Below are 14,698 nucleotides of genomic sequence, written 5' to 3'. Positions count from 1 at the left end.
GACCCTGGGATCATGACCTGAGCCAGAGGCAGATGCTTAACCAACTGAGCCACCCAGGTGCCCTCCATTTTTTTAATAACAGAAGGAAGACATGTAGGGGATTGAGCACACACGTTTATCTCCTCTTCCTTCTGAAACCCGACTGAAGTGAGAGCAAAAGGACCAAAAGAGAATATTCTACAGGGACAAAACAAACCGAGGAAAGACAACAGTGAACGAGATGCCAGAAAGCAGATGCTGAGCTAGTAGGCTAGAGGGTTAAGCCCTGTGGGAGAAAGCTTCCCAAAGTATGTGCTTTCACTCCCAAAATGCTCAGAGGCTCAGGAATTGGAAACTCCGGTGGGGGGTGGGGGGGGTAGGGGGGGAACACTGGGAGGTGGGGCTACAAGAGGAAGGATCCGCCAGGATTCTTCACAGGAGCAGTAAGACCCCAAGTCTCTTCTCCTCTCCCATGAAGAAAGGCAACTGCCATCCCCCACCACCACCAACAAAAGAAGTGGAGATTTCACTTTGTAAAGGTTGAACTAAGGGGACCTGTACACAAGAGACACCAGGTCACCTAAAAGCTGGGGTGAGGGATCGTGCCCAAAACAGAGGGATTAAGTGAAAGTCTACATACTCACCAGAGACCCTTAGCCTCTTGCCCTGATTAGGCTCCAAGAACGCTTGCTAGCAGCCAGGCTTATCCTCCTCAAGCAAAACACTGGAGTACTCCACTTAGTGGTCACTACATTTCCGAAGTTACACCACGCAAGAAAAAAGACGTACATGCCAATATCCAGGTCTCCAAACAAAATGACCAGGTCCTTACTGATCACTGCAGTGGGGGCCAGTAGGAGACAAGCCCTTCCCCCACAGGAAGAGCTCTGTGAGTTTAGCCTCACTTTTAAATATGCCCAAAGATTGTCAAATATTTTCAGACAATCCCCAACATGAAAAACAGGGACTAAAGCAAATACATAGGAAAGGTAAATCACAAGTAATACAGAGGGCAGAAGAAACTCCTTCCTGTCATTAGGAAGAGGGATACCAAGAAACATTGCCTGCTTGAAACATGGCCTGTTTAGTAGAATTAATTCTAAAAAACAAGATAAAGCTCTTAGAAATTAAAATTATGGTAGCAAAATTAGTATTCTCCGTAGAAGAGTTGAAGTTAAGGCTGAGAAAATCATCTAGAGAGTAAAAGAAAATAAGTAGATAGAGAATGGGAGGGGAGAAAAAGCAAATGATCAGTTTAAGTCCCACACTTGAATAAAAGGAATTCCAAAACACAAAAACAGACGAGATGGCCTCTTTCAGCCACAAAAGAGTAGCTAGTACTGGACTTACCCTGCCACACACAAATATAAATCTGGACAAAATCTAAGAGCCTATTGTTCTGAGGCACTGGGCACAGACAGTGCAAGGCTGTGATCGTTGAAAGAAGGGAAAACATGAAATAAATGAAAGCAGAGAGTCTGTCACCTGTGAACTAACACTATAAGATTACTGTAGAAAGTTTTTTGACCTGAAAAGAAATGATTAAAAATCTGATTTACAGGAAGAAATAAATAACCCCAGAAAGGGTAAATAGAAAAAAATTGTTTTTCCTTCTCCTAAACCCTTTAAAAGACAACTAACTATCTAAAGCAAAAATTGTAACTTGTGTTGTGGGGTATGTAATGTGGACTGAAGTAAAATATATGACAAGAATAGCACAGAGGATGACAGGAGTATACTCAAACTGTTGAGAGTGTTTCACATTTTATGTGAAGTAGCATAATATGAATCCTAAATAGACTATGATAACTTAATAATGCAGGGTGTAATCCTTAGAGCATTCAGTAAAAAAACAAAACAAAACAAAACATATAAAAAACGAGCACACAAAGAGGTATAGCTAAAATCCAATGGAAGAGGGAGTGCCTGGGTGGTTCAGTCTGCTAAGCGTCCCCTTCAACTGAGGTCATGATCCCAGAGTCCTGGGATCAAGCCCCACAACTGGCTCCCTACTCTGTGGGGAGCCTGTTTTTCCCTCTCCCTCTGCCTGCTGCTCCCCCTGCTTGTGCTTGTTCTCTCTCTATCAAATAAATAAAATCTTTTAATAAATAAATAAATATTAAAAAATAAAATCCAGTGGAAGAAAGAAAATGGAATACAAAAAAATTTTGATTAACCCAAAAGAAGGCAAGGAAGGTGGAACAGAGGAACAACAACAACAAAAAACCCAAATAGGACAAATAGAAATGCAAGATCATACCACTAAACACAAATTATTAAAGTTATTCTAAATGCTAATGAACAACATACTATGCAAATGAACTAAACTCAATAGGCCAAAAAGCATAGATCATCATTGTCAGACTAAACACAAAAGACTCAACTGTATGCAATCTATAAAAGGCATACTTTAAACATGAAGACACGGGTGAAAAGTAAAAGGATTTAACCCTAACCCAATCTATTAATTACACTACCAGGTATTTACCCAAAGAAAATGAAAACATTAATTCAAACATTGATGTCAGCATTATTTACAATAGCCAGGCTATGAAAGCAGCCCAAGTGTCCTTTGATGGATGATGAATGGATAAAGAAGACGTGACATATACATCTATACATAATGGAATATTACTCAACCATTAAAAAGAATGAGATTTTTGCCATTTGTGACAACATGGATGGACAACGTGGAGGGTATCATGCTAAGTGAAATAAGCCAGACAGAGAAAGGCAAATGTTATGATTTCACCTATATGTGTAATCTAAAAGACAAAACAAGCAAAACCAGAAATATTCATAAATACAGAGAACAAACTGGTGATTTCCAGAGGAAAGGGTGGTGGGGAGAGGCACAGGCAAAATAGCTTAAGAGGGTTAAGAGGTACAAACTTCCAGTAATAAGATAAATAAATCAAGGGGCACCTGACTAGTTCAGTTGGTAGAGCATGTGACTCTTGATCTCAGGGTCCTGAGTTCAAGCCCCATGTTGGGTGTAGAGCTTACTTAAAATCAATCAACCAACAATGGAGATCAAAAGTATAGCAAAGAGAATATAGTCAGTAATACTGTAATAACATTGTATGGCAACAGATGGTAACTACACTTGTCATGGTTAAGCATTGTGTAACATATAGAATTGTCAACTCATTATGTTGTGCACCTGAAAAAAGACGTAATTTAACATTGTATGCCAATTATATTTTGAATAAAACTTAAAACAAAAAAATAAATTCTCATGGACAAACAGACAAAAAAATCAGTTAAGAGCTAGAAGAATTCAATAAAACTATAAACTAACTTAATCTAATTGAGCTTTATTGACCATTATAACCAATAATTACAGAATATACATTATTTTCAATGGCATATAGTGCATTCTAAGATACAACATATGTTGGGCTATATATCAACTCCAATATATTTTAAAAGATTGAATTTGTACAGATTGTGTTCTCTGACAAGATTAAACCAGAAACCAATACAAAATTATAACTATTAAATCCCTAAACACACTGAAATTAAGTAACATACATCTAAATAATCTATAGGTCAAAGAAGAAAGAAATCCCAAGAGAAATTAGAAAATATTTCAAAATGAGGTTAGTAAAAACACACCATCTCAAAACTGGGATTCAGGTAAAGCAACACTTAAAAGAAGTTTTATTATTTTAAGATTCTTATGTTATTGCTGGCCTAAATGTTTGCGTCCTCCAAAATTCGTTTGTTGGTATCTTAATGCCCAACGTGATGGCATTAAGAGGAGGGGCCTTGGGGATTTGCTTACCTTATGAGGGTAGAGCCCTCATGAATGGGATTGGTACCTTATAAAAGAGTCCATAGAGCTCCTGAGATCCCTTGTACCATGTTAAGAACACAGACAGAAATTGGCAGTCTGCAAGCCAGAAGAAGGCCTTTACTGGAATCTAATCATGCTGACACCCTGAACTTGGATTCCAGCCTCTTTAACTGTGAGAAATAAATTTCTGTTGTTTATAAGCCACCCTGTCTATGAAAATTTGCTATGGGAGCCTGGGTGGACTAAGACAATTATTGTTAAAGTTTAAAATCTGGGGGAGCCTGGGTGTCTCAGTGGGTTAAAGCCTCTGCCTTCAGCTCAGGTCATGCTCTCAGAGTCCTGGGATCGAGCCCCACATCATCCAGCTCTCTGCTCAGCAAGGAGCCAGCTTCCCCCTCTCTCTGCCTGCCTCTCCACCAGCTTGTGATCTCCCTCTGTCAAATAAGTAAATAAAATCTTTTAACAAATAAATAAATAAAATCTGATCTAAGCTCCCACCTTAAGTGGCTTAGTAAAACCCTAGTAAGTATAAGGAAGGAAATAATAAAGTTAAGGAAAGAAATCAACAAATAGAAAATGAACAAACAACAGAGGTAAAAGAGAAAACAAGAGTGATTTTGTGGAGAGATTAATAAAAGTGATAACCCCCCCCAAAAAAGTGATAAACCCATAGCTAGACTGAAGAGAGGAGAGGGGAAGAAGAGGGAAAGAAGGAGAAAGAAAACACAAATTAGCAGATCAGAAATAAAAAGGAGAACATCACTGTACTATAGTAAGATCTATGGATCTTACTTACATTAAATTAATAAAAGTGTATCATAAACAACTTTGTGGTCAATTACTCAGATTAAATGAAAAAATTCCCTATTTACCAAAATCAACTGGAGGAGGAAACAGAAAATCAGAACACCCCTATATTTATTAAAGAAATTGAATGTGTCATCCAAAACCTTCCACAGAGAAAACCTCTGGTCCAGACGGTTTCACTGGTGTAGTCTACCAAACATGTAAGGGAGAAATAATACCAATCTAAGACAAACTCTCAGAAACTAGAGAAAGGAAAATTCCCAATTCAAGTCACGACATTACAAGAAAATTACAGAAAAAAATTCCTAGTGAACAGAGAAGCGAAAAGCTTTAATAAAATACTAGCAAATCAAATCCCACATTATATAAAATGGATAGTATATCATGACTAATTGGGGTTTATCTTAAGAATGAAAGGTTGGGGGGCACCTGGGTGGCTCAGTGGGTTAAAGCCTCTGCCTTCGGCTCAGGTCCAAGGTCCTGGGATCGAGTCCCGCTTCGAGCTCTCTACTCAGTGGGGAGCCTGCTTCCCCCGTCTCTCTCTACCTCCCTCTCTGCCTACTTGTGATCTGTCAAATAAATAAATAAAATCTTTAAAAAAATGAAAGATTGGCTTAATATTTGAAAATCAGTTTGTGTAATTCACCACATTAAGAAAATAAATTGATCTACATATATAAATTGATATATGGATTTAACAGTCACAGTTGAATTTCCAGCAACTTAGAGAAATTAGTTAGCTGATTCCAAAATTTATATGGAAATGCAAAGGACCAAAAATAGCCAAAACAACTTCAAAAAAAAAAAAAGAAGGAACAAAGTTGAAAGACATACAGTTGACCCTTGAACAATGCAGGGTTTAGGAGTCTGGATGCCCTGCACTGTCAAAAATTCACATATAACTTCTGACTCCCCAAAACTTAACTACTGGTTAAATTGACAGAAGGCTTACTGATAATATAGACAGTTGATTAATGCATATTTGGCATTTTATATGTATTCTATACTGTATTTTTACAATAAAGTAAGCTTGAGAGAAGAAAATGCTATGAAGAAAATCATAAGGAAGAAAAAAATACATTTACAGTACACTATTGTTTTTCCCCCAAAAAATTTCACAAGTAAGTGGGCTCACACAGTTCAAACCTCTGTTGTTCAAGGGTCAGAAGCTGTACTATTTTATGCTGAGACTTATTACAAAACTATAGTAATGAAGATAGCATGGTATTGGCATAGAGATAGACACCCATTGATGAAAAAGAATAAAGAATTCAGAAATAGATCCACACATATATGGTCGATTGATAAAGGTGCCAAGACAATTTAATAGGGAAAGAATAATATTTCCAATTAGTAGTATCAGAACAATTGGATAGCCATACACACACACACACACACACACACACACTCATACACACACGAACTTTGACCCTTACCTCACACCATATACAGAAACTAACTTGAAATGAATCATAAGCCACAGACAAGCTAAAACTATGCAACTTCTAGAAGACTTACGAGAAAAATCCCAATGACTACTTAAATACTGCACATTAAGCACAAACTATAAAAAAAAATCAACAAATAGGGCTTCATCACATTTAAAAAACATTTGACCTTCAAAATAGGTTAAGAAAGGTAAAAGCCAGTCCATAGACAAAAAGATGTGCATAAAACAGGGAACCTGGGTGGCTCAGTGGGTTAAGCCGCTGCCTTCAGCTCAGGTCATGATCTCAGTCAGGGTCCTGGGATCAAGCCCGGCATTGGGCTCTCTGCTCAGCAGGGAGCCTGCTTCCCACCCCCAATGTTCTCTGCCTGCCTCTCTGCTTACTTGTAATCTCTCTCTGTCAAATAAATAAATAAATAAAATCTTTAAAAAAAGAAAAGATGTGCATAAAATATATCAGACAAAGGACTGTGTCTAGAATGCATGTGTTAAGTTAATTAAACAAGGAGGCCATTAGACTGAGGTGGTTTTAATGCCTTAGTAGATTTCCAAGCCAGTCAAAACCTAAGCCTTTAATGCCTCAAGGGTAAGAATTCAAATCAAAGAGCAAGCAATCTCAAACAGCCAACTAGGCTTTCCCAAATAATAGAGCCATTTAAGCTATAGCAAACTGAATACTTTCCTTCCTTTGCTTCCGCTTTTCTATAGTTCCCGTTGGTGGAGAACTCCTAACCGCTTTGGGCTTGTGCTGTCCTATTTGATCTTACTTACATTAATTCTTAAAAATTTAGTATGCCTTGGGGTGCCTGGGTGGCTCAGTTGTTAAGCGTCTGCCTTCGGCTCAGGTCATGGTCCCGGGGTCCTGGGATGGAGCCCCACATCGGGCTCCCTGCTCAGTGGGGAGCCTGCTTTTCCCTCAGCCTACTGCTCCCCCTACTTGTGCTCATTCTCTCTGTGTCAAATAAACAAACAAAATCTTTAAAAAAAAATTTAGTATGTCTCATTTTACCTTTTAATATAAGGAATAATAACAACTTAACAAGATCACTCACAACCCATTAAGAAAGTGGGTAAAGGACTTGGAAGCACGCTTCACTGAAGAAGATTGTAAATCAGGACATGAAAAGATGCTCAGTAGTGCAAATTTAACCCAAATAAAGTACTCTATATGCCTACGCCAATGTCTAAATGTAAAAGGCTGCCTATAACAAGGGTTGGCAAGGATGTGGACTAACCGGAGCTCTCAAACTGGAGAAGAGTTTGACAGATTCTTAAAAAGAGAAATATACATTTACCCTATGACCCTAACATTCCACTCATAGGTTTTCTATCCCAGAGAAACAGAGACATACGTCTACAAGCAGACTTAGGCAAGAATATTCACAGTCACTGTATTTACAATATTCAAAAAACAACCCAAATGTCCATCACCAGGTGAATGAGTAAACCAATTATTTTATATCTCTATAATGGAACAGCCCTCGGCAACAAAAAGGGATGAACTGTTGATTTAAACAACAAAATAGATGAATATCTAAATAATTATACGGAGTTTTTAAAAGCCAGACCCCTCCCCCCGCAAAAAAAAGAGTATCTGCTGCATGATTCCATCTATACAAAATCCTAGAAAACACAAACTAATTTATAGTGACAGAAATGGGTTGCCTGGAGATTGGGGGGTGAAGGGGAGTAGTTAATGGATATTCTTGATATCTTGATTGTGGTAATGATTTCACAGATGTATACATATGTCAAAACTTATCAAATTGAGTACTTTAATATATGCCATTTATTGTATTCCAATCATCCTTCAGTAAAGCTACGAGAAAAAAAGAAAACCACACAATGAAAGAAAAGAAAAGAATGATACACCATGACCAAGTTGGGTTTATCTCAAGAATGCAAGGCTGACTTACTATTTGAAAATCAGTTCATGTCATTGATCACATTTACATAATAAAGGAGAGAACTACATATGCAATCATCGCCATAGAGGCAGAAAACAGAAATAATTCATCTTCAGAGAAATAACACAAGAAAACATACCACAATTTAGTCGTGAGCTTCCAGGGTGAAAGGGCGCACTACATATAATGCAGACTGAATTGGGGGGGCAGGAGAGGGGACTTCACTGTAAGGCACATCAATGGAAAATTTCAAATGAGAAAGGAAAAAGAGGGGCGCCTGGGTGGCTCAGTGGGTTAAGCCTCTGCCTTCCGCTCCGGTCATGATCCCAGGGTCCTAGGATCCAGCCCCCCATCAGGCTCTCTGCTCAGCAGGGAGCCTGCTTCCTCTTCTCTCTCTGCCTGCCTCTCTGCCTACTTGTGATCTCTGTCTGTCAAATAAATAAATAAAATCTTAAAAAAAAAAAAAGGAAGGCAAAAGAATATCCTCAATGCTTTCAGAAAGAACCATAAAAGAGTCACATATAAAAGGATAATCAGAATGGATTCGAGTGCTTCTCAACAGCAAGGGAAAGCTGGAAGATAAGAGAATAATGCCTTCAGAATTCCAGGTAAAAAAAAATGTTTGCAACCTAAAATAACTATTAAATCAAACTCTCAATCTAGTCTACGGCAGGAGAATAAAGACATTCTAGTATATTCTAAAAAACAGACTCTTCTGTACCCTCTCTCAAGAATATAGTGAATTTGGGGGAGCCTGGGTGGCTCAGTGGGTTAAAGCCTCTGCCTTTGGCTCAGGTCATGATCCTAGGGTCCTGGGATTGAGCCCCACATCGGGCTCTCTGCTCAGCAGGGAGCCTGCTTCCTCTGTCTCTCTCTGCCTGCCTCTCTGCCTACTTGTGATCTCTGTCAAATAAATAAATAAAATCTTACAAAAAAATCTTATACATTAAAAAAAAAAAGAATATAGTGAATTTTTTTCCCCCACCAAAACAAGGGAATATACCCAGAAAGATTAAAAGAAAATACATCAGTCAAAGGACAGGAGAGAGAGGCAGGAAGACTCCCCCGGATGAAAGTGAAGGAAAGTCCCACAACAACAGCTGTGTACCAGATCTAGAATACAACCAGACTAGTTGATAGTAGAAAGATGAAGATACTCATTTGGACGTTTTCAAGACCAAAAAAAAAAAAAAAAAAAAGAATTGATAGAATGCCTGGGTTTTTTTAAAAAAGATTTTATTTATTTATTTGACAGAGAACACAAAGAAGGAGGAGGTTGGGGGTGGGGGGGGGCAGAGACAGAGACAGAGGGAGAAGCCCCTTGATCCCAGGACTCTGAGATCACCACCTGAGCTGAAGGCAGATGCCCAACCAACTAAGCCACCCAGGCACCCCTGAGTGTCTGATTTTTTTTTTTCAACCATATTGTGAGATTTAAATTTCACTCAAGAGTTCTGGGTTGGACTATTGATAGATAAATATACAGAAAATCAAGCAAATCAAAAAACAAGGTATTTCTTTACTGCAGGCTAAGCAAAAGGTTGTATAGGAGAAGAAATATTCTTACACAACACTACATGATTCAGTAAAAAATAGTACTTACATAGTTATGATAGTTTATATATTTAGTATTGATTTCACTATAAATCGGTGACAACCCTCTGTTGGAAGGGGGAAGGCTAAGTGTGAATATTTGGGGTGGTATGAAAGCATTAAATCTTATCTTCCATAGTACAAAGTTAAAAAATAACAGCCGAAACTGTTGGTTTTAATCATCAAGCAAGAAGCAATATAAATGTGTTACTTAGAAAATTTGAGGTCTGGGCCACCTGGGTGACTCGGTGGGTTAAGCCTCTGCCTTTGCTCGGGTCATGATCTCAGGGTCTTGGGATGGAGCCCCGCATCGGGCTCTCTGCTCAGCAGGGAGTCTGCTTCCCTCTCTCTCTCTGCCTGCCTCTCTGCCTACTTGTGATCTCTCTCTCTGTCAAATAAATAAATAAAATCTTTAAAAAAAAAGAAAGAAAGAAAGAAAGAAAATTTGAGGTCTACGCCAAAAGAAATAAAAGTGCTTGCCCCTATGGACTAGGGAAAGACAAGTCAGGAGCATCTGGGGGCCAGAGAGAGGCTTTAGGTCTTATAATATTTTTTTAAAGATTTTATTTATTTATTTGATAGACAGAGATTACAAGTAGTCAGAGAGGCAGGCAGGGAGAGAGGAGAAAGCAGGCTCCCCACCAAGCAGAGAGCCCGATGCAGGGCCCAATCCCAGGACCCCGAGACCATGACCTGAGCCGAAGGCAGAGGCCCCAACCCACTAAGCCACCCAGGCGCCCCTAGGTACTATAATATTTTTAAAGTATATTTGATTTTTAAGATTATGTACATATATGGGGTATCTGGGTGTCTCAGTCAGTTAAGCATCTGCCTTCAGTACAGGTCATGATCTCAGGGTCCTGGGATCGTGTCCAACATCGGGCTCTTTGCTCAGTGGAGAGTCTGCTTCTTCCTCTGCCTCTACCCACCACCCCCTCCACCTCCACCCCATCCCGGCTCATGCTCTCTCGCTCTCACTCTCACTCTATCTCAAATAAATAAATACTTTTTTCTTAAAAAAAAAAGACTATATACATGTGTTACTTTGATTTTTAAAAAGCAAAACATGACTCTCTTTGCTGTCATAATGCAACAGTTTCTGCAATGTTTGATTACATTACTTGGAGTCCCAAGGACAAGCGTAAAGAGGCTTGGGAACAAACACAACTGATTCCTGGCCATGAACCACTTAAGTGGAAGAAGAGCTATGAGAGCTTGCTCGAAGCGGCCTACCAGCTGTGTGCATTCAGCAAGACAAGGACACTGGGTCGGCCGCTCTCTTACAGGACTACAGAGCGCTGGTTAATCTAGCAAATCATTTAAACTGAGGTCAGTTAAAAGAGCTTCTACTGTAATGAATCCCGATAATAAAGGAGATGAAATAAAACAGCCTTAATCCATCCACTTTGGCTACCCTGTCATTTTCCCATGGGTTGGATGGAAGAAATTTCACAAGGAGTCGAACTCAAGATCATCCTTCTCAGGGTCATTCAATTTTCCCTGAAATATTAACCCTCTTGAGGGAAATCTGCAAATGAGGATAAATTAGAAACCTTCTGAAGGGCAGGCTATCTTACACATCCTCTGGCTTAATCCACAGAATGAGGTGGAAAGGTGGCAAAAGGGATAAGAAAGCAAAATCTGCCTTTTGCGCCATGATGGACCTGATTTCATTTCAGTAACGAGATTTACTCCATGGTCGTCCCCTTGTCCTTTGCATTGGGGTAAGGATGCACATTAGCATCGCAAGAGAAAACAAGCGGTCCGGAGCCAAAAGGCGACTTGGGATGCAGCCTCCTCTATCCACGCTGAGTAGGATTGTCGCGAACATCCTAGTGTCAAAGTCACCACCTTACCTGCCCCATCCATGAAACCTTGAGGTTTTGGGAATTTTGGATTGCTAATTATTACAAGAGTTAAGGATGTACAGCCACCTTTTCAATAAATCAGCCTGCTGTTGATCTCTTTGCTGTGCTATTTGGGGCAATGATCTGCAGAAATATCGCCCAGTAAGGAAAATGCATCTCTGGCTCTTTCCCTTGAACTCAATTCTGGAGGACCTAGGAAGATGAGATCCACCTCCCCTTCCCTCATTTGCTGAGCCCACAGGGCTGTGACAGCCCTTCCTGGTAAGAAATCGTCAAATTTCCTTTACAGCTGAAACTAGAAAACTAAGCAAGGCAGAAATCAGCTTTTAGGAAGGACGGAGTCATTAAATGATTTTTTTTTCTACACGTAGATTCAGCTAGGAAGGGCCATTTGGATCTTCTGAAATGTCACTCCTCATAGCCCATGCAAATCAACTCAAAACAAGTATATTCTCTTTATTCAGAAACCTTGAGGCTACTTTCTTCTTTGGCATCAGTAAGCACAAATGTGACTCAGGTTCAGCTGCTTAAACATCTTCTTGGTTGAGTCTAGAAATGTCTCATTGGCCACTCCCCACGGAGCGACCACCTCCCTAATGTCTCTGCCCTAGCTCTGGTCATTAGCCAGGCTTTGACCTTGCCACAAGTGTATCAATACTTGCCATCTTGGTTTTGGTGGGACTGAACTGTTCATTTTAGATAGGAAAACCTGATATATTTTTTTAAACCATTCGTATTTGCACACAAGGGACGTGTCATAGTCACTCTCCTCTTACTTCAGACCACCTTGTTTCGCACGTTGCAGGACACAGATCAACCACAGAGTAACTTGCCTTGACACTTTTCACAGACAGCCATTCGAATCACCTCGTACACATCGGAGGTCCCCTCCTCTTATTCTCTACCTCCACCACAACTCCTGCCTTCCCAGCAATGTTTGGGAGCTACTGCTGGGCTTCATGACCTAATGGGGAAGACTGTTGAATTACTGAATGTTTTCCTAGATGGGATCTACATCTTCTCGAGCTTTATTAAGTAAGGGGCCCCAGAGAGGTACCTCCGTGTCAGAGCTGTTGCCATTCAGAGCCTCCATGTTTGGGTCCCTCCAGTCTTCTGAGAGTGAAGGGATGTAATTGTCTGTCAGAGCATCCCAAACCCTGTAAACAAAGAGAAGCTCTCATTAGCACACATCTGTGGCCTCGCCCCGCCTGGAGGAAGGAAGAGCAGGGCCAGGGGAGGAGAGAGGCTTCTGTGTGTGCCAGGCTGAGGTCATCTGCCTTCCAGCATGCGAGAGCAAAGCAGCTTAAAAAACGGAATTAGAGGCACTACCAGGAGAGAAAGAGCCAAGAGAATGGACCCCGGCCAGGGGCTTCAGCATGAAAGGTGTTTGCTTAAGAGAAGAGCGCTTTCTAACCATTGGGATGCACATGGTAGAGTACAATCAAACCAACTCTGGCAAAAAATATATTGCTCCTGAAAATAAATCTGCCCTTCCACCAAATAGTTCATGTGTCACGAACCTAAGAAATGCCCATGTTTCCTTTCATTTCCTATGGGCGAAGAAGACAGAGAGAAAGAGGAAGATCACAGATAGATAGATAGATAGATAGATGGATGTTAGACAGACACACAGATGGACATCGGGGCAGATTTTCTGGCTGAATCTCATTAAGACCAGGGCCATCATAAAGTTCAGATGCATTTCAATTTTATTGAGTGCAAATCAATCTAAATGGTCAAGAATGAACTCCTTGACATCTAATGTAGCTAAGGGGATAATGCCGATGCTGTTCATGCTTACTTATTACTCAGAATGCTCTAGCAAGCCCACAGGTGGCACGATCCCACCCTCTAGCAATGTAAGTCTCCATCATGGACACTCTAAGGCAAATACAGGAAAGGAATCAATCAATACACCTCTAACAATTGGTTTTGTGAGGGAAGATGGGGCTCCCTTTATTACGTTACTTTTAAAAACTCCAATATGTACATTATAAGAAACCCTTTCCTACAACTCATGCCGTTTAATTCACTTATTTCAGAAAGATTTCTTGGGCGGGGCGGGGTGGGAAAGAGGGGGTTAGGGGAAATTACCTAAAGTCACAAATTCTCACACACAGGAAAATAAACAAATGAGGGCACCTGGGTGGCTCAGTCGTTAAGTGTCTGCCTTCAGCTCAGGTCCTGATCTCAGAGTCCTGGCATCGAGCCCCCATTCAGGCTCCCTGCTCAGCAGGAAGCCTGCATCTCCCTCTCCCACTCCCCTCGCTTGTGTTCCCTCTCTTGCTGTGTCCCTCTCTGTCAAATAAATAAATAAAATCTTAAAAAATAAAAATAAAAATAATAAACAAATGAATCAACACCGAGAGATTAACAAAAATCATTAAACCAAGCTCCTAAAATAATGTCGTCCGCGGCAGACAGTGGCATTGGCTAATATTGGCTAATGATAAATGAGGGCTCTATGCAATCTTCCTCAGGTGCCTACACATGCCAAACATGAGTGATACCTACGAAAACAAGGTCTAAGAAGGTACATTTTATTTAGATTGACTAATATAAAGAAATAGCCATTTAAAAATAAGCAACTAAGTATACATATGGATCCAATTCAAAACACGACAAAATCCAGGCTGAAAAGGCAAGTGCAGGACGGACAGGAGCACAGACATTTGAAATGTAGACAGGTGAGTGCTCTTAACATACGTAAAACCCAGAATGATGTATGATTTATGGGCATAGAAGCAAAGAGACTTTCCTAGTGCACAAGGTATACAACCGGTCATGAGGCACATTGAAGGAACTCAAGAAAACACAGTTTCAGAGCCGTGCGTGGGTGATCCGCTTACTCGTTATTTTCCTACAATTACAAGAAAGCACTTTGAGAGGACTCATCAAGTGTTCATTAGACATCCATTCAGCAGGATTTCAGCGTCTGCTTCTTAAACATGGGTGATAATCCAATCTCCATCAGGCACCATTAGAGCTTCATTAATCCAGCCTAATGCTAACGCAAGTCTCAGTAGCATTCTAAAGCCAAGAGGCAAACATGATTTGCTGTCTCCAGGACAAAACTCCAAGTCCCACACTGGGAAGGCCAGCGGGTGACTCCCCCTTAACATGGCCGTGTTACCTTCTCTGCTGCGGAGAATCGACAACAAGCATGTGGGCATTGACCTTCGAGTTCTCCCTGCAGCAAGCGCCTGGAAAAATGAAATTCAGCAAAGCCCAAAATAGGCAGGAGGCTTTTGTGCCTCCTCTAGGCTGGATAGAAGCTGGGAACTTTAATGAACCACAC

General features: G+C 40.4%; 1 protein-coding gene across 2 annotated transcripts in view; it reads right to left on the bottom strand.

Moving 5' to 3' along the window:
* The window catches only part of FEZ1 (fasciculation and elongation protein zeta 1), a 44,378-nt gene that overhangs the window by 18,039 nt on the left and 11,641 nt on the right, over positions 1-14,698 (bottom strand). For both annotated transcript variants that reach the window (XM_080815857.1, XM_080815858.1), the window contains exon 3: positions 12,458-12,557. In XM_080815857.1, the coding sequence (XP_080671983.1) occupies positions 12,458-12,557 (100 nt within the window). The remainder of the gene's footprint in view (positions 1-12,457; positions 12,558-14,698) is intronic.

Source organism: Martes martes (genome assembly GCF_963455335.1).
Source record: "Martes martes genome assembly, chromosome: 10".
In the NCBI taxonomy this organism is placed as follows: Eukaryota; Metazoa; Chordata; class Mammalia; order Carnivora; family Mustelidae; genus Martes; species Martes martes.
Note: the sequence above shows the minus strand (reverse complement) of the source record. Positions and strands in the feature narration are given on the sequence as shown.